The sequence below is a fragment of the Rhinoraja longicauda genome, chromosome 37 (genome assembly GCF_053455715.1).
Source record: "Rhinoraja longicauda isolate Sanriku21f chromosome 37, sRhiLon1.1, whole genome shotgun sequence".
In the NCBI taxonomy this organism is placed as follows: Eukaryota; Metazoa; Chordata; class Chondrichthyes; order Rajiformes; family Arhynchobatidae; genus Rhinoraja; species Rhinoraja longicauda.
The window spans coordinates 3712327-3736955 of NC_135989.1; the positions used below are offsets into that span (position 1 = coordinate 3712327).

General features: G+C 49.1%; 1 protein-coding gene across 1 annotated transcript in view; it reads left to right on the top strand.

Moving 5' to 3' along the window:
* Positions 1-23728, top strand: part of kri1 (KRI1 homolog) — a 69377-nt gene extending 45649 nt beyond the window's left edge. Inside the window, exons 12-19 of the mRNA XM_078429299.1 lie at positions 1177-1347; positions 2258-2333; positions 5765-5880; positions 9332-9473; positions 16095-16225; positions 19272-19336; positions 20662-20757; positions 23078-23728. Of these exons, the coding sequence (XP_078285425.1) occupies positions 1177-1347; positions 2258-2333; positions 5765-5880; positions 9332-9473; positions 16095-16225; positions 19272-19336; positions 20662-20757; positions 23078-23549 (1269 nt within the window). The 3' untranslated portion in view covers positions 23550-23728. The remainder of the gene's footprint in view (positions 1-1176; positions 1348-2257; positions 2334-5764; positions 5881-9331; positions 9474-16094; positions 16226-19271; positions 19337-20661; positions 20758-23077) is intronic.
* The last annotated feature ends 901 nt before the right edge of the window (positions 23729-24629 follow it).

Genomic DNA, 24629 nt, shown 5'->3' on the forward strand with positions numbered 1-24629 from the left:
CCCTTTGTGCTCATTCCACCATTCACTTACCACGTGTAGGAAGGAACTACAGATGCTGGTTTGAACTGAAAATGGACACAAAGTGCTGGAGTAACTCAGCGGGTCAGGCAGCATCTCTGGAGAAAAGGAATAGGTGGATGGAAATCATGGCTGATTTTGATCAGCACCACTTTTTGATCAGCATCACTTCCCTGCAAGGATTGCATGTTGCTTGATTTCCTTCACAGCCAAAAAGTATTGATTCTTTTTAATATGGTCAACAATTAGCCACCAGCCCTCTTGGGTAGAGAATCAGAAAGGTTCTGCTCTATGTCCTCAACAGCCAAGTCCCCATGTTGAGCCTATAATTCACTTCTGCACACCTCGCCCAGCCAGAAGAACAGTCACCCCTGTAACCACCCTGTCAAGTTATTGGATTGAAAGATGCAGCATGAAAATGGGCCCTTTGGCCCACTGAGTCCACGCCGACCATCGATCACCCATTCACACCACTTCTATATTATCCCACTTTCGCATGCACTGCTTACACGTGAGGGTCGATTTACAGAGGGCCCACAAACGGTGACTATTACGGAGAGCCCACTTCACAGAAGAGGAAGGTAGACACAAAATGCTGGAGTAACTCAGCGGGACAAGCAGCATCCCTGGATAGAAGGAATGGGTGACGTTTCAGGTCAGTCTGAAGAAGGGTCTCGACCCGAAAGGTCACCCATTCCTTCTCTCCCGAGATGCTGCCTGACCCGCTGAGTTACTCCAGCATTTTGTGCCTACTTGGTAAAGTGAACCCTGGGACATTCTGGGAAACTAGAGAAGAAATTCTTGACTCTTGGCAGAGATGCTTGTAACATCAACAGGCACGGATAAGGTCCTGGAAGGCTGGAGGGTGACTAGCGTCTTTGGGATGTGGGAGGGAACCGGAGCACCCGGAGGAAACCCACGTGGTCACAGGGAGAAGGTGCAAACTCCACACAGTCAGCACCCGAGGTCAGGATCACACGTGGGTCTCTGGCGCAGTGAGGTAGCGGCTCTACGAGGTGTTCTGCAGCAACTTTGTTCCTTTCAATGTCACCGACTCTCGTCTAAGTTCATGAGCTTTCAGGCTGCAGCATTTGAGCAGCGGTCAGTCGGCGAGAACTAACCTTGTCTTCTGTTAATATTGGTAAATGGGTCCTTTAGGAGAAGGAAAAGAAGAAAGAGGAGCTGAAGCAGTTGAAGAAGCTGAAGAGGATGGAAATAATGAACAAACTCAACCGCCTAAAGGAGATAACTGGGAATGAAACCATTGGCTTCAATGAGGAGCACCTAGAGGAAGACTTCAACCCAGCCAAGCATGACCAACTCATGCAGGTTTGTATCAGTCAAAGTAAACCGCGCCTTGTGGACACGCTTCATGGAGTCAGACTGTGTGGAAACAGTCCCTTCGACGCTAGTCCCACCAGCCTGCGTTTGCCCCACATCCCGCCAAGCCTACCCTATCCATGTACCTGTCCAAACGTTTCTCAAATGTAACGATAGTACATTTATTATTATCAATTATTGACTATTGAGTACCGGCCTCACCTACTTCCTCCAGCAGCTCGTTCCATACACCCACCACCCTTTGAGTTTAAAAAAATGTGGTGGCACGGTGGCGCAGCGGTAGAGTTGCTGCCTTACAGCGAATGCAGCACCAGAGACTCGGGTTCCATCCCGACTACAGGCGCCGTCTGTACGGAGTTTGTACGTTCTCCCCGTGACCTGCGTGAGTTTTTCCCGAGATCTTCGGTTTCCTCCCACACTCCAAAGACGTGCAGGTTTGTAGGTTAATTGTCTTGGTGAATGTAAGAAAATAATTGTCCCTAGTGGGCATCTATAGGATAGTGTTAATGAGCGGGGATCGCTGGTCGGCGAGGACCCTGTGGGCCGAAAGGGCCTGTTTCCGCGCTGTAACTCTAAACTAAACCCCCTCAAGTTCCTATTAAACCTTTCCCCCCTCACCTTAAATCTATGTCCTCTGGTTCTCTATTCCCCTACCCTGGTAGGGTAGTTTACTCGATCTATTCCTCTCATGATTTTGTACACCTCTATAAGATTACCTCTCATCCTCCTGCACTCCAAGGAATAGAGTCCGAGCCTCCTCAACCTCTCCCTGTAGCAGAGACGCTCGAGCCCAGCCAACACCCCCGTAAAGCTTCTCTGCACCCGTTCCAGCTTGATGACATCGCAAAAAGAAATCGAGCTTTCGTAACCAGGAAACTATTTTATTCTTGCCTTGCAGCAATTCTTCAACAATGACTATTACGGAATAGAAGATGAGCAGAAGCCACAGTTTGAGAATGAGGAGGAATTTGGTGGTAATGTATCTTCCAGTGGAAAGTTAATTGAAAGATCGAACTTAAATGCAGCCACTTGTATTCTTTTGTGCGTTTGTTGGTGTGAGCAGCTGTGAATGGAATAATGGTGAGGACTAAAGAGTGATAAGTTGCATTCAGTCTCAATTCTCGTCTGTATTTGCTGTGGAGAACAACGTCGATGCTGGGGAAGTCTGGACAATTAATAGAGTTGAGGGGAGTCCACTTTACAGAAGAGGAAGGTAGACACAAAATGCTGGAGTAACTCAGCGGGACAGGCAGCATCGCTGGATAGTAGGAATGGGTGACATTTCGGGTCGAGACCCTTCTTCAGTCTGAAGAAGGGTCTCGACCTGAAACGTCACCCATTTCTTCTCTCCCGAGATGCTGCCTGTCCCGCTGAGTTACTCCAGCATTTTGTGCCTACTTGACAAAGTGTACCCTGGGACATTGTGGGAAGCTAGAGAAGAAATTCTTGACTCTTGGCAGAGATGTCTGTAACATCAACAGCCACGGATAAGGTCCTGAAGGCTGGAGGGTGACTAACGTTGTGCCTTTTTTTCAAGGCAGAGAGCTACAGGCTGGTGAGTCTAACATCTGTGGTGGGTACGTTATTGGAAAGGATTGAGAGACATGTATTTAGTTTAGTTTAGTTTAGAGTTACAGCGCGGAAACAGGCCCTTCGGCCCACTGGGTCCGTGCCGACCAGCGATCCCCGCACACAAACACTATCCTACACACACTTGGGACAATTTACATTTACACCAAGCCAATTAACCTGCACGTCTTTGGAATGTGGGAGGAAACCGAAGATCTCGGAGAAAACCCACGCAGGTCACGGGGAGAAAGTACAGACAGCACCCGTAGTCGGGATGGAACCTGGGTCTCCGGCGCTGCATTCGCTGTAAGGCAGCAACTCTACCGCTGCGCCACCGTGCCGCCCTTTGGAAAGGCAACGACTCATGAAAAATAGTCAGCACGGTTTTGTGTGTAGGGAAACACGTCTCACAAATTAGGGTTTTGTTTTAAAGAGGTGACGAAGGTAAGTACAGTATGTTTGATGTTGTCTACATGGACCTGTCAAGGCTTTTGACAAGGTAGCACCTGGAAGGCTGGACTGGAAGTGCATAGAAGAAAACTGCAGATGCTGGTTTATAGTAAAGATAGAGACAAAATGCTGGAGTAACTCAGCGGGTCAGGCAGCATCTCTAGAGAAAAGGAACAGGTGACCCTTACCAGGTATCAGGTCGAGACGCTTCTTCAGTCACGGAAGGGTCTTAACCTATCGTACAGGGATCAGTGCTGCTTCCACTGTTGTTCGTTGCTTGAAAATGAACGATTTGGATGTGAATGTAGTTGGCATGGTTTGCAGATACAATTAGAGAAGCACATGGATACATAGAAACATAGAAAATAGGTGCAGGAGTAGGCCATTCGGACCTTCGAGCCTGCACCGCCATTCAATATGATCATGGCTGATCATCCAACTCAGTATCCCGTACCTGCCTTCTCTCCATACCCCCTGATCCCTTTAGCCACAAGGGCCACATCTAACTCCCTCTTAAATATAGCCAATGAACTGGCCTCAACCACCTTCTGTGGCAGAGAATTCCACAGATTCACCACTCTCTGTGTGAAGAAATGTTTTCTTATCTCGGTCCTAAAAGACCTCCCCCTTATCCTTAAGCTGTGACCCCTGGTTCTGGACTTCCCCAACATAGGGAACAATCTTCCCGCATCTAGCCTCTCCAACCCCTTAAGAATTTTATATGTTTCTATAAGATCCCCCCTCAGTCTACTAAATTCCAGCGAGTACAAGCCCAGTCTATCCAGTCTTCATATGAAAGTCCTGCCATCCCAGGGATCAATCTGGTGAACCTTCTCTTTGGATCCCTCTAAGGCTAGAATGTCTTTCCTCAGATTAGGAGACCAAAACTGTACACAATACTCCAGGTGCGGTCTCACCAAGGCCCTGTACAATTGCAGCAGAACCTCCCTGCTCCTATACTCAAATCCTCTTGCTATGAATGCTAACATACCATTCGCTTTCTTCACTGCCTGCTGCACCTGCACGCTTGCTTTCAATGACTGGTGCACCATGACACCCAGGTCCCTTTTCCTAATTGGCCACCATTCAGGTAATACTCTGCTTTCCTGTTCTTGCCGCCAAAGTGGATAACCTCACATTTATCCACATTATATTGCATCTGCCATGCATTTGCCCACTCGCCTAATCTATCCAAGTCACTCTGCAGCCTCCTAGCATCCTCCTTGCAGCTAACACTGCCACCCAGCTTCGTGTCATCCGCAAACTTAGAGATATTGCATTCAATTCCCTCGTCCAAATCATAATTCCCTCGTCCAAATCATACGCAGGGACTGTAAAGATGTGGATCACGTGCAGGCAGAGGAGATTAATTTAAACTGACATGGATGTTGTAGACCTGTTCAAGTGCTGTACTGTTTGATGTTCTATGTTTGAAATGCTGGAGGAACTCAGCGGGTCAGGCAGCATCTGTGGCGGGAATGGGCAGACTGCGTTTTGGGTTGGGACCCATCTTCAGAGTGATTGGAATGGGGGGAGGGGGGGGAAAGCTGGAAAAGAGAGTTGGGGGTGAACAGAAAAACGTGATGGGGGGATACAGGTGATGGCAAATGGGTGGAGTAAGTGACAAATGCTGGAGGTGAAAAGGAGATAAAATGGCGTGATATGGGTGGCAAGCTGCAGGGGTCGGACTGGTTCAGACTGATTGTAGTGGGGGGTGGGGGATGGGACTGGAAGCAAGAAAAGACCTGGACAAATCAAGCCCAGCAATAGTGGCGCAGCGGTAGAGTTGCCGCCTTACAGCGAATGCAACGCCGGAGACTCAGGTTCGATCCTGACTACGGGTGCTGTCTGTACGGAGTTTGTACGTTCTCCCCGTGACCTGCGTGGGTTTTCTCCGAGATCTTCGGTTTCCTCCCACACTCCAAAAACGTGCAGGTTTGTAGGTTAATTGGCTGGGCAAATGTAAAAATTGTCCCTAGTGGGTGTAGGACTCCCCCCTCCACCTTCCCCCCCTCTCTCCCTCCACTCCCCCTCCCCTCTCCCTCGCCCCCTTCCCCTCCCCCCACCACATCCCCCTCAACCCCCCTTATCCTCCCTCCGTCCCTCCCTCCCTTCACCCCCTCCCTCCCTAGGAGATAGATTTAAACTTTAAAATGTGAATAACTTAAAAAATATAACCCCGATTTCAATGAAACGTCTTCCATTTGCACCAAAGGGACGACGGTGAGTAAGGTGGGCCTAAAATAGTCGCGCTATCGTGTACCGTTTAGGCTGTAGTTCAGGAACAAACAAACAAGAGTTTTAGTACATAGATGTTATTAGTGCACTGTTTTCCTCTTGAAAGGCAAACTAACCTAATTGAAATTGCTGTTTATTGTTACACCAGATGAGTGGAACTGGGACACATGGACGGGAAATGAAGCAGACTGGCCAGAGAGAGGGGGAGAAGACCAGTGGCAGGAGGAGAGTTGTGAGCCACACTGTGATGACCCAGATTTCATTGTAAGCCAAACTCCCAGTTCAATCAATTAACATTGCCACAAAATTGCGTTAACTCTGTAGGAATTTGAAAAACTTTTTTAGAAATTTTACCTTCTTGGGCAGTAGAAAGCAAATGTGTAGTTCGTGCAAAGTATTGTGCTGATTCTAGTGTGTGCAACTTTTTCCTACAAAGATAAGCTCATAAGTGATAGGAGTAGAATTAGGCCATTCGGCCCATCAAGTCTACTCCGCCATTCAATCATGGCTGATCTATCTCTCCCTCCGAACCCCATTCTCCTGCCTTCTCCCCATCACCCCTGACACCTGCACTGATCAAACCTGCAAGGGTACAAATTGGGGTTTGTACCCTTGCAGTCTTGGTGCCGCATGGAGAGCCCTTGGGCACGACGTTTGGCAAAGGAGCAGCACGAGGGAGATTGTGATCGCTCTCTCCACTTGTGCTGTGATTGACAACCTTTGTCAGGAGCCGTCTGTACAATGAGAGACTGCCCGTGTGTGAGCAGGGCAGCAGGGTCAAACCACTCACCCGATGCTGGCACGTGGAAGCTTCCTGTGCTGGTGGCAGACAGACTGGGCAGCTCCCAGACTGGTAAGGTACGGAGCTCATTCTGCGTTGAGCTTGCCCACGTTGATACTCCATTCCCACAGCCTCAGAATAAACAATAGACAATAGGTGCAGGAGGAGGCCATTCGAGCCAGCACCGCCATTCAGTGTGATCATGGCTGATCATTATCAATCAGTACCCCGTTCCTGCCTTCTCCCCATACTCCCTGACTCTGCTATCCTTAAGAGCTCTATCTAGCTCGTAGATAGGATGTAAAAGGACGTACCTTTGGAAAGGAGATGAGGAGGAATTTCTTTAGTCAGAGGGTAGTGAATCTGTGCAACACATTGCCACAGACGTGTGTGGATGCCAAGTCAATGGATATTTTTCAGGCGGATATTGACAGATTCTAGATTTAGATTTTTTTTTAGATTTAGAGATACAGCGCAGAAACAGGCCCTTCGGCCCACAGGGTCCGCGCCGCCCAGCGATCCCCGCACATTAACACTATCCTACACCCACTAGGGTCAATTTCTACATTTGCCCAGCCAATTAACCTACAAACCTGCACGTCTTTGGAGTGTGGGAGGAAACCGAAGATCTCGGAGAAAACCCACGCAGGTCACGGGGAGAACGTACAAACTCCGTACAGACGGCACCGTAGTCAGGATCAAACCTGAGTCTCCGGCGCTGCATTCTCTGTAAGGCAGCAACTCTACCGCTGCGCCACCGTGCCGCCCCTAATTCTCAATTAGTGTTGGGTTATGGGGCGAAGGCAGGAGAATGCGGTTGAGAGGGAAAGGTAGGTCAGCCATGATTGAATGGCGGAGTAGACTTGATGGGCCAAATGGCCTAATTCTACCTCTAGAACTTATGAACATGAGCCATTCCTGATTGCTCCTGAAGAATAAGCTCATGGATCATGAACCTGTCTCGTCGCAGAAGAGAGAGGGAAAGTTGCAGGTGTGCAACGTGGTGGAGAGTTCTTTTCTCTGTACTGTGATCAGAGCATAAACACTGGGGCAGCACAGTAGCACAGCGGTAGAGTTGCTGCCTGACAGCACCAGAGACCCTGGTTTGATCCTAACTACGGGTGCTGTCCGTACGGAGTTTGTACGTTCTCCCCGTGACCATGTTGGTTTTCCCTAGGTGACTGGTTCCCTCCCACACTCCAAAGACGTACAGGTTTGTAGTTTAATTGGCTTCAGTAAATTATTGTAAATTGTCCCTAGTGTGTAGGATAGTGCTAGTTTATTTTAGTTTAGAGATACAGGCGGGGAAACAGGCCCTTCGGCCCACCGGGTCCGTGCCGCCCAGCGATCCCCGCACACTAACACTATCCTGGGAACACTTTTTACATTTACCAAGCCAATTAACCTACAAACTTTAAGTCTTTGGAGTGTGGGAGGAAACCGAAAGTCTCGGAGAAAACCCACGCAGGTCACGGGGAGAACGTACAAACTCCATACAGACAGCGCCCGTAGTCGGGATGGAACCTGGGTCCCTGGCGCTGTGAGGCAGCAACTCTACCGATGTGCCACCGTGCCGCACTAGTGTACGGTCATTGCGGACTCGGTGGGTCGAAAAGCCTGTTTCCGCGCTGCACCTCGAAGCTAAACTAAACTGGCTGCTAAGAAGGCACGCCAATTCCTCCACCTCTTGAGAAGAGTGAGGACATTTGGCATTAGTCCTTCCATTAGCTAGGATACTGGCTATTTCACCTCTACCCCATTGTGGACATTGGACTTTGTCTATGGAACTAATGAACTAAGGGGTCGCGTGGCGGTAGAGTTGCTGCCTTACAGCGAATGCAGCGCCGGAGACCCGGGTTCCATCCTGACTACGGGTGCTGTCTGTACGGAGTTTGTACGTTCTCCCCGTGACCTGCGTGGGTTTTCTCCAAGATCTTCGGTTTCCTCCCTCACTCCAAAGAGGTTTGTAGGCCAATGACTCTTTCAAACTTCTGCAGATGCACCGTGGAAAGCATACGGTTGGGTGGGTTGCATCAAAGCTTGGTGTGAAAACGGTTGTGTCCAAGACCGCAAGATATTGCAGACATTTCTCGATGTAGCCCAGTCCACGACACAGACCAGACTTCCCACCATGGACTCCGTCTGGCCTCACGCTGCCTCGATAAGCAGTCAACATACTGTAATCAAAGACTTATCCCATTCCGGTCTTTCCTTCTCCCTGTTGGTTCTTAGTCCTCCAAAATATTCCAAATAGAATTTAAACTGGAGGTCCCTCCTCCTGTCTGAAAGTACAGAAGCTTGAATGCGTGCACCGCCAGACAGCAACAGCTTCTTCCCCTCTGTTATCAGGCTTCTGATTAGTCCTTCCATTAGCTAGGATACTGGCTATTTCACCTCTACCCTATTGTGAACATTGGACTTTGTCTATGGAACTAATGAACTAAGGTGGCGCAGCGGTAGAGTTGCTGCCTTACAGCGAATGCAGCGCCGGTAGACCCGGGTTCCAACCCGACTACGGGTGCTGTCTGTACGGAGTTTGTACGTTCTCCCCGTGACCTGCGTGGGTTTTCTCCAAGATCTTCGGTTTCCTCCCTCGCTCCAAAGAGGTTTGTAGGCTAATTGGCTGGGTAAATGTAAAAATTGTCCCTAGTGGGTATAGGATAGTGTTAGTGTGCGGGGATCGCTGGTCGGCGCGGACCCGGTGGGCTGAAAGGGCCTGTTTCCGCGCTGTATCTCTAAACTAAACTAAACTAATGCGCAACAATGCTGAGAACTATATTCTGCACTCTGTATCTTCCCCTTTGCTCTACCTACTGTACTTGAGTTTGATTATATTTATGTATAGTGTATCTGATCTGCTTGGATAGTGTGCATTACTAAACCTTTCACTGTACCTCAATACATGTAGCAACAATAAACCTATGCCTTTAACAGATGGATGCAGATTATGATCCCAGTCAGCCGGCGGCCCCCTCCAAGAAGAAAAAGAAACAAGATGTTCCGCTCATGGGCAAGAAAAGACGAAAATCTAAGTTTGCAGAGGCAGTTTGCAAGATGAAACCAGCTTTTGATCCAAGTAAGACTCTGGTCTGAGTGGTCCCTCTAACCACACAACTGATAGTAGCTAAAATAAGACAATAACTGCAGATGCTGGTACAAATCGAAGCCCAATGGTATGAACATCGACTTCTCCCACTTTAGATAGTTCCTCTGTCCCTCTCTTCCTCTCCCCCCCTTCCCAGTTCTCCCTCTATCTTCCTGTCTCCACCTATATCCTTCCTTTGTCCCGCCCCCCTGACATCAGTCTAAAGAAGGGTCTCGACCTGAAATGTCACCCATTCACTCCAGCATTTTGTGAATAAATAATTGATAGTAGCTGATCGCTCCTTGGTGAATGTGCATTATGTCTTTACGGTTAAAACTGAGCAAGTGTTCACTGAGAAGGTTGCAGCAACAACAAAAAAAGCACCCTGAATGTCAGACTGAATAAAGATATTTACAGGGGAAAAAAAACCTGCAGGTGCTGGTTTAAATCGAAGGTAGACACAAAATGCTGGAGTAACTCAATGGGACAGGCAGCATCTGGAGAGAAGGAATGGGTGACGTTTCAGGTCGAGACCCTTCAGACATGTCTGAGGAAGGGTCTCAACCCGAAACGTCACCCATTCCTTCTCTCCAAACATATTCACAGGATGTCTTGCACCATGGTAAAGGCGTGGGTTTTCTCCGAGATCTTCAGTTTCCTCCCACACTCCAAAGACGTACAGGTTTGTAATTGGTTGGGCAAATGTAAAAATTGTCCCTCGTGGGTGTAGGATAGTGTTAGTGTGCGGGGATCGCTGGGCGGCGCGGACCGGGTGGGCCGAAGGGCCTGTTTCTGCGCTGTATCTCTACATCTAAAACAAAATGGTGCAGTAAGATTCTGGGATGGAGGGATATGGATCATGTGAGGGTAGATGAGTTGAGTTTACATTCGAGTTCAGTTTTAGTTTACATTTTAGTTTAGAGATACAGCGTGGAAATAGGCCCTTCAGCCCACCGAGTCCATGCCGACCAATGATCACGTAATGTTCTGAAGAAGGGTCTCAACCCGAAACGTCTCCCATTCCTATTCTCCGGCGATGCTTTCTGACCCGCCGAGTTACTCTGGCTTTTTGTGTCTATCTTCGATGTAAACCAGCGTCTACAGTTCCTTCCTACACATCAGTTCTATCCTGCATACGAGGGACAATTTACAGAGGCCAATTAACCTACAAACCCGCACGTCTTTGGGATGTGGGAGGAAACCGGGGCGCCCGGAAAAAACCCACGTGGACACAGGGAGAACGTACAAACTCCATACAGGCAGCAGTGGAGGTCAAGATGAAACCTGGATCTCTGGTGCTGAAAGGCAGCAACTCTACCGCTGTGCCACCCTGTGAGATTAGTTTAATTGGGCATCATGTCGGGCACAGATATTGTGGGTGAATGGCCTGTTCCTTTGCTAGACTGTTCTGTGTTCAATCCCTTATGTGAGGAATAGAAACATAGAAAATAGGTGCAGGAGGAGGCCATTGGGCCCTTCGAGCCAGCACCGCCATTCATTGTGATCACGGCTGATCATCCACAATCAGTAACCCGTGCCTGCCTTCTCCCCATATTCCTTGATTCCACAAGCCCCTAGAGCTCTATCTAACTCTCTTTTAAATCCATCCAGTGAATTGGCCTCCACTGCCCTCTGTGGCAGAGAATTCCACAAATTCACAACTCTCTGGGTGAAAAAGTTTTTCCTCATCTCAGTTTTAAATGGCCTCCCCCCTTTATTCTTAGACTGTGTGGCCCCTGGTTCTGGACTCCCCCAACATTGGGAACATTTTTCCTGCATCTAGCTTGTCCAGTCCTTTTATAATTTTATACGTTTCTATAAGATCCCCTCTCATCCTTATAAACTCCAGTGAATACAAGCCCAGTCTTTCCTCATATGACAGTCCCTCCATCCCGGGGATTAACCTCGTCAACCTACGCTGCACGCCCTCAATAGCAAGGATGTCCTTCCTCAAATTTGGAGACCAAAACTGCACACAATACTCCAGATGTGCTCTCACCAGGGCCCTGTACAACTGCAGAAGGACCTCTTTACTCCTATACTCAAATTCTTTCGTTATGAAGGCCAACATGCCATTAGCTTTCTTCACTGCCTGCTGTACCTGCACGCCAACTTTATTACTCCATCACTTGGTTGTGCCGTCTCTTGAATTTGACCTTCAATATCTGAGCTGTGAAACACGTTGGGAAGTTAAATACTAACGTCAAAAACAGATATCTCGGGATGCAAATTCTTTGCTCACTCAAAATGGCGAAGCAGGTGGACAGTGAAGATGGCGTCAGCGTGCTTGCCTTCATAGGATAGGGCGGTCACGGTGGCGCAGCAGTAGAGTTGTTGCCTTACAGCGAATGCAGCGCCGGAGACCCGGGTTCCATCCCTGTACGGAGTTTGTACGTTCTTCCAGTGACCTGCGTGCGTTTTCTCCGAGATCTTCGGATTGGTCCCACACTCCAAAGACGTACAGGTTTGTAGGTTAATTGGCTTGGTAAATGTAAAAATTGTCCCTAGTGGGTGTAGGATAGTGTTAATGTGCGGGGATCGCTGGCCGGCGCGGACCCGGTGGGTCGAAAGGGCCTGTTTCCACGCTGTATCTCTGAACTAAACTAAAGGCAGGGCATTGAGTATAAGAAATGGAAAGGAATTCATTTAATTCTGCATTGAGTTCATTGAGTCTGAAGAAGGGGCTCGACTCAAAACGTCACCCGTTCCTTCTCTACAGAAATGCTGCTTGTCCCGCTGAGTTACTCCAGCATTTTGCGACTAGCATTGAGTGTAAGAGTTGGGATATCAGGTTGCAGCTGTCCAAAAATGGCCTGGCTACATTGGAGTATTGGGTGCAGTTGTGTTGCAATACCGCAGAAGGATGAGGTGAGGTTTGAAAGAGCGCAGATAAGGATCACCGAGATGTTGCCTGAAAATACAGGGCTTTACTGATGAGAGATTGGACAGGATGGTTTAGAAGCATAGAAACATAGACAATAGGTGCGGGAGGAGGCCATTCGGCCCTTCCAGCCAGCACCGCCATTCATTATGATCATGGCTGATCATCCACAATCAGTAACCCGTGCCTGCCTTCTCCCCATATCCCTCGATTCCCCTAGCCCCTAGAGCTCTATCTAGAGATTTAGTTTAGAGATACAGCGCGGAAACAGGCACTTCGGCCCACCGGGTCCGCGCCGCCCAGCGATCCCCGCACATTAACACTATCCTACACACACTAGGGACAATTTTTTTTACATTTACCCAGTCAATTAACCTACATACCTGTACGTCTTTGGAGTGTGGGAGGAAAATGAAGATCTCGGAGAAAACCCACGCAGGTCACGGGGAGAACGTACAAACTCCGTACAGACGCCGCCCGTGGTCGGGATCGAACCTGAGCCTCCGGCGCTGCATTTGCTGTAAGGCAGCAACTCTACCGCTGCGCCACCGTGCCGCCCGAACTCGCTAGTTTATTCTTGCTATAATGTAGAATGCTGATGGGTGATCTTTGTATGGGTTTATGAAATTGTGAGTGACACTGAAGAAGGGTCTCGACTCGAAACGTCACCCATTCCTTCTCTCCAGAGATGCTGCCTGACCCGCTGAGTTACTCCAGCATTGTGTGTCCAAGATGGATAGATAGTACCTCTCCCAGATTCCCATGGGAGGGGTTAGACAATAGACAATAGGTTCAGGAGGAGGCCATTCGGCCCTTCGAGCCAGCACTGCCATTCAATGTGATCATGGCTGATCATTCTCAATCAGTACCCCGATCCTGCCTTCTCCCCATACCCAATGACTCCGCTATCCTTAAGAGCTCTATCTAGCTCTCTCTTGAATACATTCAGAGAATTGGCCTCCACTGCCTTCTGAGGCAGAGAATTCCACAGATTTACAACTCTCTGACTGAAAAAGTTTTTCCTCATCTCAGTTCTAAATGGCCTACCCCTTATTCTTAAACTGTGGTCCCTGGCTCTGGACTCCCCCAACATTGGGAACATGTTTCCTGCCTCTAACGTGTCCAACCCCTTAATAATCTTATATGTTTCAATAAGATCCCCTCTCATCCTTCTAAATTCCAGTGTATACAAGCCCAGTCGCTCCAGATTATCGAATCGGGTTCCCGGTCGGTATGAGCTCGGCCCGTGAGTTTGGGTGGCAAGCCCACTGCCGCTGGGTTCAGTGTGGGGGCAGGGAGCTCTGTGATCGGGTGAGGAGGGGGTGTAAGAAAAGAACTGCAGATGCTGGTACAAATCGAAGGTATTTATTCACAAAATGCTGGAGTAACTCAGCAGGTCAGGCAGCATCTCAGGAGAGAAGGAATGGGTGACGTTTCGGGTCGAGACCCTTCTTCAGACTGATGTCGGGGGCGGGACATAGGAAGGATATAGGTGGAGACAGGAAGATGGAGGGAGAACTGGGAAGGGGGAGGGGAAGAGAGGGACAGAGGAACTATCTAAAGTTGGAGAAGTCAATGTTCATACCACTGGGCTGCAAGCTGCCCAAGCGAAATATGAGGTGCTGTTCCTCCAATTTCCGGTGGGCCTCACTATGGCACTGGAGGAGGCCCATGACAGAAAGGTCAGACTGGGAGTGGGAGTGGGAGGGGGAGTTGAAGTGCTCAGCCACCGGGAGATCAGGTTGATTAAGGCGGACTGAGCGAAGGTGTTGAGGATGTGGTTTAGTTTAGAGATACAGCGCGGAAACAGGCCCTTTCGGCCCCCCAGGTCCGCGCCGACCAGAGATCCCCGCACACTAACACTATCCTACACCCACAAGGGACAATTTTTACATTTACCAAGTCAATTAACCTATAAACCTGTACGTCTTTGGAGTGTGGGAGGAAACCGAAGATCTCGGAGAAAACCCACGCAGGTCACGGGGAGAACGTACAAACTCCGTACAGACAGCACCCATAGTCGGGATGGAACCCGGGTCTCCGGCGCTGCATTCGCTGTAAGGCAGCAACTCTACCGCTGCGCCACCGTGACTGCCCTTCACCGAGGCGTCGAGGGCTAGTGGGAGAAGGCAGGAGAATGAAAATGTAGAAGCACTCAGCATCTGTGGAAAGAGGAAGTTAACGTTTGAGTCACAGGCCTTTCACCAGAACTGGGAAAGGGAGAAGACGGGTTAGGTTTCATTTGCAGAAAGGGTGGGAGCAGAGAGCACAGGCAATGGGATTACAGTAAAATTCACATCATCCAGTCCCATTGTTCAAAACCCAAAGACGTACAGGTTTGTAGGTTAATTGGCTTGATAAATGTAAAAATTGTCCCTAGTGTGTGTAGGATAGTGTTAGTGTGCGGGGATCGCTGGTCGGCGCAGACCCGGTGGGCCGAAGGGCCTGTTTCCGCACTGTATCTCTAATCTAAATCTAAACTAAATGCCTGATTATTTGCCATATATTTCTTGCTTTGCACACTTTCTTTAAACAAGCTCCCTCTACACTCACTGGGTGAGTTTATTCTACCACAACGTAGACAATAAAGAGCTTGGGGTATTAATCAGATTCAATCTGCTTATCCCACAGCAGTAAAGTTCCACGGGTGCTGGATTATCAGACCTTTACTGTACTTGTGATAGGGTGAGGCGTGTATTACTTTGCTTTCTGTTGTTTCACATCAACGCGTCTTTGCATTTTCTAGACTTCCTTATCGTCTCCCATAATTAGTGTGTTTTTTTAAAGTTTTCTTTCCGGATTGGTGAGTGTGTTTTGGTGCATTTAAAGGATGGCCTGAGGCCAGAAAAGAAGGTAGCAAGCAGAATTGTGTGTCTCGGCAGCACAGCTGGTAGAGTTGCTGCCTCGCAGTGCCCGAGACCCGGGTTTGATCCTGACCTCGATGTGAAATTTGTACGCTCTCCCTGTGATCGCGTGCGTGTCTCCGATTTCCTCCCACATCCGAGAGACAGGCAGGTTTGTAGGATAATTGGCTTCTGTAAATTGCCCCCCAGTGTGTGGGGAGTGGATGGGAAAGCGGGATAATATAGAACTAGGGTGCTCGATGGTCGGCGTGGACTCGGTTTGCTGAATGTTTCGTTTAGTTTAGCGATACAGCGCGGGAACAGTCCCACCGAGTCCGCGCCGACCAGCGATCCCCGTACACGAGCACTATCCTACACACTAGGGAAAATTAAAAAAATTTACAGCAGCCATTAAACTTACAAACCTGTACGTCTTTGGCATGTGGGAAGAAACCGGAGCACCTGGGGAAAACTACAGTCAGGATCGAACCCCGGTCTCTGGTACTATAAGGCAGCAACTCTATCACTGTGCCACCATAATGTCATGTTTCCAGACTGTATTTCTAAGCTTAACTAAGAAAAATAAATCACTAATACATGGGGGGGAAAAAGCACATTAACGTAATATAAAAAGCAGGGCAGATCGTGTAGTTTTGAAGGGAGACACAAAATGCTGGAATAACTCAGCGGTCAGGCAGAGTCTCTCGGGAGAGAAGGAATGGGTGACGTTTCGGGTCGAGACCCTTGTTCAGACATGTAGTTTTGATTTACCTAGCAACTCAGAGGAGCTGTGCTGTGCACTTTCATTTTGGTCAATTTGGCGATGTGGCATTCACCTTATCTCTTTTAATGTGTTTGACTTTTGACCAAATAGTTTTTTTATTGCAGAGGACAAGACCTTTGAGCAGTACTTGGATGAGTATTACCAGCTGGATTATGAAGATCTCATCGATGACTTGCCCTGCAGGTTTAAGTACAGACGGGTGTTGCCCAATGACTTTGGGCTCAGCACAGAAGAGGTATGCTTGAACTGTCAACCCTACAGCTCTTTAGCTGTGCAGGTTGGAAAGCACCCAACGTACACCGATCAGCCAAAACATTATGACCTGATGAGCCAAAACATTATGACCACCTGCCTAATATGCTGTTGGTCCTCCGTGTGCAGCCCCATACGCAGCAGGGTGCGATGCACTGTGTATTGTGACACATTCCTCCCGTGACCACCATTAACATTTTCTGTGACTTGTGCCACAGTCGACCTTCTGTCGGTTCGGACCAGACGGGATAGCCTTCGTTGCCCTCGCGCATCGATGAGCCTTGGGCGCCCAACGCCCTGCCTGTCGCCGGTTTGTGGTTTGTCCCTCCTCGGACCACTGTCGGTCGGTACTCACCACTGCTGACCGGGAGCACCCCACAAGCCTTGCCGTTTCAGAAATGCTCTGACCCAGTCGTCTGGCCATAACAATTTGGCCCTTGTCAAAGTGGCTCAGGTCTTTACTCCTGCCCATTTCTCCTGCATCCAACACATCAACTTCAAGAACTGACTGTTCACTTGCTGCCTAATATATCCCACCCCTTGACAGGTGCCATTGTAACAAGATAATCAATGTTATTCACTTTGCCTGTCAGTGGTCATAATGTTTTAGCTGAGCTTAAGGTTGACGTATGATGAGCATTTGATGTCTCCCGGCCTGAACTCGCAGGAGTGTAGAAGGATGAGAGGGGAAGGGGGGACCTCAATGTGTCACAACACACAGTGCATCGCACCCTGCTGCGTATGGGGCTGCACACGGAGGACCCACAGCATATTAGGCAGGTGGTCATAATGTTTTGGCTCATCAGTGTATAGTTTGAGACGGGTGTTGATACTACAACAACAACAACAATATATCTTTATTGTCATTGTACAGGGGTACAACGAGATTGGGAATGCGCCTCCCATACGATGCAATAATTTAATTAGCTAGTCAGTATTAATTTAAACAACCCAATGAAACAAATTGTAACAGTTTTAAAACAGAATAAAGTGCAAGTAGATCTGTGCCGGATCACTGTGCGATGTGACCATCCGGCTCAGCAGGACCGGTTCATAGCAGCTATGGCCCTGGGGATGAAGCTGTTCCTGAGTCTGGAGGTGCGGGCGTAGAAGGCCTTGTATCGTCTGCCCGATGGTAGAAGTTCAAACAGACTGTTGCAGGGGTGTGAAGAGTCTTTGTGGATGCTGGTGGCTTTTCTGAGGCATCGTGTGTTGTAGATGCCCTCCAAGGCTGGTAGCTGTGTTCCGATGGTCCTCTTAGCTCTATGGACTACCCCCTGAAGAGCTTTCCTCTCTGCCTCCGTGCAGCTGAGGTACCACACAGGGATGCCATGTGTTAGGATGCTCTCTATGGTGCAGCGGTAGAATGTCGTCAGCAGCTGTTGGGGTAGCTGGTGGGTGCACTGCTGTAGTAGATCCCCAGATATTGCATTCAGCTTCCCCTTTAATAAGTGGGCTGGTAGAAGAACTGCCAAAGATCCTGGAAATTATCACCCTTGCTGGATTTTACTTTCATTTTTAAAGACATTTGGCATGTCCAGAATGTAATTCCAGATTTCTTCATCAAATGATAGCACAGTGGCATTGCTGGTAGAGCTGCTGCCTCACAGCGCCAGAGGCCCGGCTTTGATCCTGACTTCGGGTGCTGCCTGCGTGGAGTTTGCACCTTCTCCACGTGACCGCATGAGTTTCCTCTGGTTTCCCCCCCCTCACATTTCAAAGATGTGCGAATTTGTGGTTTAATCGGCCTCTGCAAATTGCCCCTAGTGTGTCGAGGATCAATGGGAAAGTGGGACAGAAACATAGAAACATAGAAAATAGGTGCAGGAGGAGGCCATTTGGCCCTTCGAGCCAGCACCGCCATTCATTGTGATCATGGCTGATCATCTACAATCAGTAACCCGTGCCTGCCTTCTCCCCATATCCCTTGATTCCACTAGCCCCTAGAGCTCTATCTAACTCTCTTTTAAATTCATCCAGTGAATTGGCCTCCACTGCCCTCTGTGGCAGAGAATTCCACAAATTCACAACTCTCTGGGTGAAAAAGATTTTTCTCACCTCAGTTTTAAATGGCCTCCCCTTTATTCTTAGACTGTGTGGCCCCTGGTTCTGGACTCCCCCAACATTGGGAACATTTTTCCTGCATCTAGTTTGTCCAGTCCCTTCATAATTTTACACGTCTCTATAAGATCCCCTCGCACCCTTCTAAACCCCAGTGAAACATAGAGCTAGTGTGAATAGATAACTTCAGATAAATTCCAGATAACGTGTGTGAATAGGTCTGCACGGACTCGGTGGGCCGAAGGGCCTGTTTCCATGCTGTATCTCTACATGCTAAATTAGCCTAAATAGCAACTTCTGTATCCCCACCAGGCTCTCATTTGTTTGTAACCCACTGCTCTGTCGTGATGGGCGATCAGTAAATTAGTTGCTGCTGACATCATCCTTATTGTGTGAGTAAGTAACACAAGGATTCTCTGGTCACAAATGCATATAAACAAATTCGGGGGGAATTTCCTATCTCCAAATCTACCGTTGAAAACCTTGCACTTTTGTTATCTGCAATTTCTCTGTAACGCAATTCTGCACTCAGTTCCTTTCTCTTTTTCCACTACTCGTGCTGTCTGTGCAGGCTATGATTGTACTTGTATATGAGATGATATGCCTGGATAGCATGCAAAACAAAGTATCGGTATACTACCTCTTTTCTGTAGGTGTAGAGCAATTATGGGCCAAACATGGGCACTTATATGGGGCGCCATGGTTAGCATGGATGGGTTGGGCCGAAGAGCCTGTTTCCATGCTGTATGACTGACAATAATCATCCAATATCAATACATTGTTACAAAGCTTTGGGGCCAGTGTGTCTTCAAAAGGCATATGGATGGACAGGTTTAGAGGGATATGACCCAAACAGGGCAGGTCAGACTGGTGTAGATGGGGTATCTTGGTCGGCATGGGGAAGTTGGGCCGTGCACTCTCGCGTTGTGACCAATCTGCAACGATAACTGTTTGTCTCTGCATTTCAGATTTTGGCAGCAGATGATAAAGAACTGAATGCTTGGTGTTCGTTAAAGAAAACCTGTCAGTTCAGGTCAGTGAAAACAGCACTTATTGTACTGGATGCTATTTTTATAGGGCGCAGCGGTAGAGTTGCTGCCTTACAGCACCAGAGACCCGGGTTCGAATCTGACTACGGGTGCTGTCTGTACGGAGTTTGTACGTTCTCCCCGTGACCTGCGTGGGTTTTCTCCGGGTGCGCCAGTTTCCTTCCACACTCCAAAGACGTGCAGGTTTACAGGTTAATTGGCTTGGTAAAATTGTAAATTGTCCCTAGTGTGTGTGTGTGTAGGATAGTGTCAGTGTGCGGGCATTGCCGGACAGTACGGACTCGGTGGGTCTATTTCCGTGCAGTATTTCTAAACTAAACTAAATTAACTGCAGATTACAACATCAAAAGAAAAAACTCTGTTATAAGCAGAACACAGGGCGATACAAAACTGAATAGTTGCTACCTCACAGCACCAAAGACTCGGGTTCAATCCTGACCACGGGTGCTGTCTGTACGGAGTTTGCATGTTCTCCCTGTGACTGCATGGGTTCTGTGTGTGTGTTCCGGTTTCCCCCCACTTTCCAAAGATGTACAGGTTTATAGATTAATTGGCTTCTGTAAATTATCACACGTGTGTAGGATAGAACTAGTGTGAACGGGTGAACATGCCAATTGCTATGAACATGCCAATTGTGTGAACATGCCAATTGCTAGTCGGCATGGGCCCGGTGGGCCGAAGGGCCTAGTTCCATGCTGCACCACTAAACTGCATGTCCACATTCCTAACTTCAGCAAGGGTCCAGACTTGCATCATTCCCAGTTATTTTCCTGTGCATACTTGGAATTTCCCATAAGTGACTTTTTAATGCCAGTAATTACGTTTTTTGTTACGGACAGATTAGGAAGAGCCATGGTCCTTGCTGAATTAGTTGATCTTCGTGATGCCATATCTTCGCAGAAGAGCTTGTAAAATGCAATCACGTACTTTTAACTTTGGGCATATAAAATTCAGTGAGAACTACATGTACAATTGCGTGGACAGGGCGGCACGGTGGCGCAGCGGTAGAGTTGCTGCCTGACTACAGGTGCTGTCTGTACGGAGTTTATACGTTCTCCCCGTAGGTTTGCCCCATGTGTTCTGGTTTCCTCCAAAGATATACAGGTTTATAGGCTAATGTTGCTTTGGTAAAAATTGTAAATAGTCTCCAGTGTGTAGGGTAGTGCTCGTGTACGCGGATCGCTGGTCGGAGTGGACTCGGTCGGCCGAAGGGCCTGTTTCTGCGCTGTGTCTGAACTAAAACTGCACCAATATCTGCACGCTTCTTAACTGCAAACCCAGTGAAAAACATAATTTTCTACTTTCTCAGAACAGAGAAAGAAGAGGTGCTTGACCTGAAGGCTTACAAGAAGAAAGCTCAGAATTCCTGGAAAAAGCAGCAGACCTTTAAGTCTCTCGCGCTGCCGTAAGTGTCTACAGTCAACAGTGTCAAATACCATCAGCATTCGTGATAATTACGGGAATCGGCTCAGAGAAAGGAAGTAGTGGCTTCTTGTGTGTTCACCACAATGACGACATTGGTGTGCGTTTTCAGGACTCGCGGGAGGGGGGATAAAGAGTCATTATAACATAACATAACATAACAACACTTTATTGCCATTCGGCACAACACCGAACGAAATTTCAGCAGTCACAAGACACAGCAAACAAAAAGAAAAGAACACAGAACACCCGACCCCAACACAAACATCCATCACAGTGACTCCAAACACCCCCTCACTGTGATGGAGGCAACAAAACTTCCCCTCTCTTCCCCCCGCACCCACGGACAGGCAGCTCGACCCCTACCGAGGCAACCGACACGCACAGCCCCCGCAAGAGGATGGAAGACCCCGCGGCCGAGCCGCCCCGGGCACCGAAACGTCCCGCGGCCGCACCGGGCGATGTTAAGTCCAGCGGCCGAGCCACACCGGGCACTGAAACGTCCCGCGGCCGAGCCGCGCTGGCGATGTTAAGTCCAGCGGCCAAGCCGCGCCGGGCACTGAAACGTCCCGCGGCCGAGCCGCAACGGGCACTGAAACGTCCCGCGGCCGCACCGAGTGATGTTAAGTCCAGCGGCCGAGCCGCGCCGGGCACCGAAACGTCCCGCGGCCGAGCCGCACCGGGCACTGAAACGTCCCGCGGCCGAGCCGGCGATATTAAGTCCCGCAGCCGAGCCGCGCCGGGCGATGGAAGGCCCCGCGGGCGAGCGGGGAAGAGACCTAATAAAAGAAAGGTTTCCCCCCGCCCCACCCCACCCCACACCCCACATCCCCACACCCCCACCACACATACACAGCCAAAAACAGAAACATAAACCATCCCAACACCGACACAAACAAAAAGAAAAAAGAAAAAAAGACAACAGACTGCCAGAGAGCCGCAGCCGTTAGGCGCAGCCAACTCCTCCCATTATGCTTGATGCTCAGTTCTGTGACCTGCCTTCAAAGGAGTGTGCTTCATTTCTTTGGTCAAAGCAGCATGCTCTGTGATTTGGTTTTCCCTTGTTCTTATTGTTGGCAAAACCTGGTGGTCCTTTAAAAATAGCTTTTCGGCAAATATTGCAGGTTTCAATAGACAATAGGTGCAGGAGGAGGCCATTCGGCCCTTCGAGCCAGCACCGCCATTCAATGTGATCATGGCTGATCATTCTCAGTCAGTACCCCGTTCCTGCCTTCTCTCCGTACCCCCTGACTCCGCTATCCTTAAGAGCTCTATCTAGCTCTCTCTTGAATGCATTCAGAGAATTGGCCCCCACTGCCTTCTGAGGCAGAGAATTCCACAGATTCACAACTCTCTGACTGAAAAAGTTTTTCCTCATCTCCGTTCTAAATGGCCTACCACTTATTCTTAAACTGTGGCCCCTGTTTCTGGACTCCCCCAACATTGGGAACATGTTTCCTGCCTCTAATGTGTCCAACCCCTTAATAATCTTATACGTTTCGATAAGATCCTCTCTCATCCTTCTAAATTCCAGTGTATACAAGCCTAGTCGCTCCAGTCTTTCAACATACAACAGTCCCGCCATTCCGGGAATTAACTTAGTAAACCTACGCTTCATGCCCTCAATAGCAAGAATGTCCTTCCTCAAATTTGGAGACCAAAACTGCACACAGTACTCCAGGTGCGGTCTCACTAGGGCCCTGTACAACTGCACACAGTACTCCAGGTGTGGTCTCACTAGGGCCCTGTACAACTGCACACAGTACTCCAGGTGCGGTCTCACTAGGGCCCTGTACAACTGCACACAGTACTCCAGGTGTGGTCTCACCAGGCCCTGTACAACTGCACACAGTACTCCAGGTGTGGTCTCACTAGGGCCCTGTACAACTGCACACAGTACTCCAGGTGTGGTCTCACTAGGGCCCTGTACAACTGCACACAGTACTCCAGGTGTGGTCTCACTAGGGCCCTGTACAACTGCACACAGTACTCCAGGTGTGGTCTCACTAGGGCCCTGTACAACTGCACACAGTACTCCAGGTGTGGTCTCACTAGGGCCCTGTACAACTGCACACAGTACTCCAGGTGCGGTCGCACCAGTCTTGCCTTTTCACTCCATCTCTAGCTGGTGTCACTCAAACTCTCTCACTCCTGACGAGCTTTTCACACCCTGGCCTTTTCCCGGGCAGCTAATGGCCTCTGCTGTTAAAGCACTGAACTTCTCTACACGAGATATTCGGTATTAATAGTTAATTAATTACTGACCCTTTTAAATATTACAAGAAATGTTTTTTACTCTGCAGGGAAGAAGAATCACCTGAGAATGACGAGGCTGCCGGCAGACCCAAGGTGGGCAAGAAGGGCAGGGATAAAGTGAAGGTGGCGAGGCTGCTGGAGGAGGGAGTTGGAGCGGAGATGGAGAGCAGGAATGCCAAGCCGACCGAGGCGGGGGCGGGTGGACCAGATGCTGAAGTGGATGAAGCCGTCCTGATTCCCAAGCAGAATGCAAGGTTGGCAGAGGAAGCGGGTGCCAGCCAAGCACCGGGAACGCCACCCGCTACTCCGGCCGCCCTGCGTGTAAAGGCGGTGCAGCCCGTCAGGAAGAGGAAGAAACTCCGCAGGAGAAACGTGCGATTGGGCTCGCGGGTGCAGGTGGGAGGCCGGGTGTTCAGCGGCTCCAGGCTGCATGCGTACGGACTCGACCCACGCAAGCTGAGGTACAAGCTGATGAACAGAGGAAAGAAGAAACAAGAAAAGACGCAAACTAAAGACTGATTTATTGTTGATGAGCAAGGTCATTTTTGTGAAAAGTGAGCAGGTTTCTTAAATCATTATTTAGATAACTTTGCCTCCTGTTACTGGTACATTTTGGTCCTTTAGTTTAGAGATACAGCGCGGAAACAGGCCCACCGGGTCCGCGCCGACCAGCGATCCCCGTACATTAACATTATCCTACACACATAAGGGATAATATTTTACATTTATACCAAGCCAATTAACCTACAAACCTGCACGTCTTTGGAGTGTGGGAGGAAACTGAAGATCTCGGAGAAAACCCACGCAGGTCACGGGGAGAACGTACAAACTCCGTACAGACAGCGCCCAAGTCAAGTCAAGTTTATTTGTCACACATACAAGATGTGCAGTGAAATGAAAGTGGCTACGCCTGCGGATTGTGCAAAAATTCACAATTACAGCATAAAAATTAAAATTAATACAGAAAAGAAAATGTAGTCCCTGGAGCTTTAGTTAACAGTCCTGATGGCCTGTGGGAAGAAACTCCGTCTCATCCTCTCCGTTTTCACAGCGTGACAGCGGAGGCGTTTGCCTGGCCGTAGCAGCTGGAACAGTCCGTTGCTGGGGTGGCAGGGGTCCCCCATAATGTTGCTGGCTCTGGATCTGCACCTCCTGATGTATAGGTCCTGCAGGGGGGCGAGTGTAGTTCCCATCCAGTCCTGGGCAGAGCTGTTCCCAAACCAGACTGTGATGTTGCCGGACAGGATGCTTTCTACAGCCCCAGAGTAGAAGCACTGAAGGATCCTCAGAGACACTGAATTTCCTCAGATGTCTGAGGTGGTAAAGGCGCTGCCTTGCCTTACCCACCAGTGCGGCAATGTGCGTTGTCCATGTCAGATCCTCTTTGATGTGGACTCCCAGGTATTTAAAGCTGCTCACCCTATCCACAGTAGACCCATTTAAATCCAGTGGCGTGTACGTCCTTGGATGTTGAGCCCTTCTAAAGTGCACAATCAGCTCCTTAGTAGAACCTGGGTCTCCGGCGCTGCATTTGCTGTAAGGCAGCAACTCTACTGCTGCGCCACCATGCCGCCCTTGTTCAATAGAAATGGTCTCTTA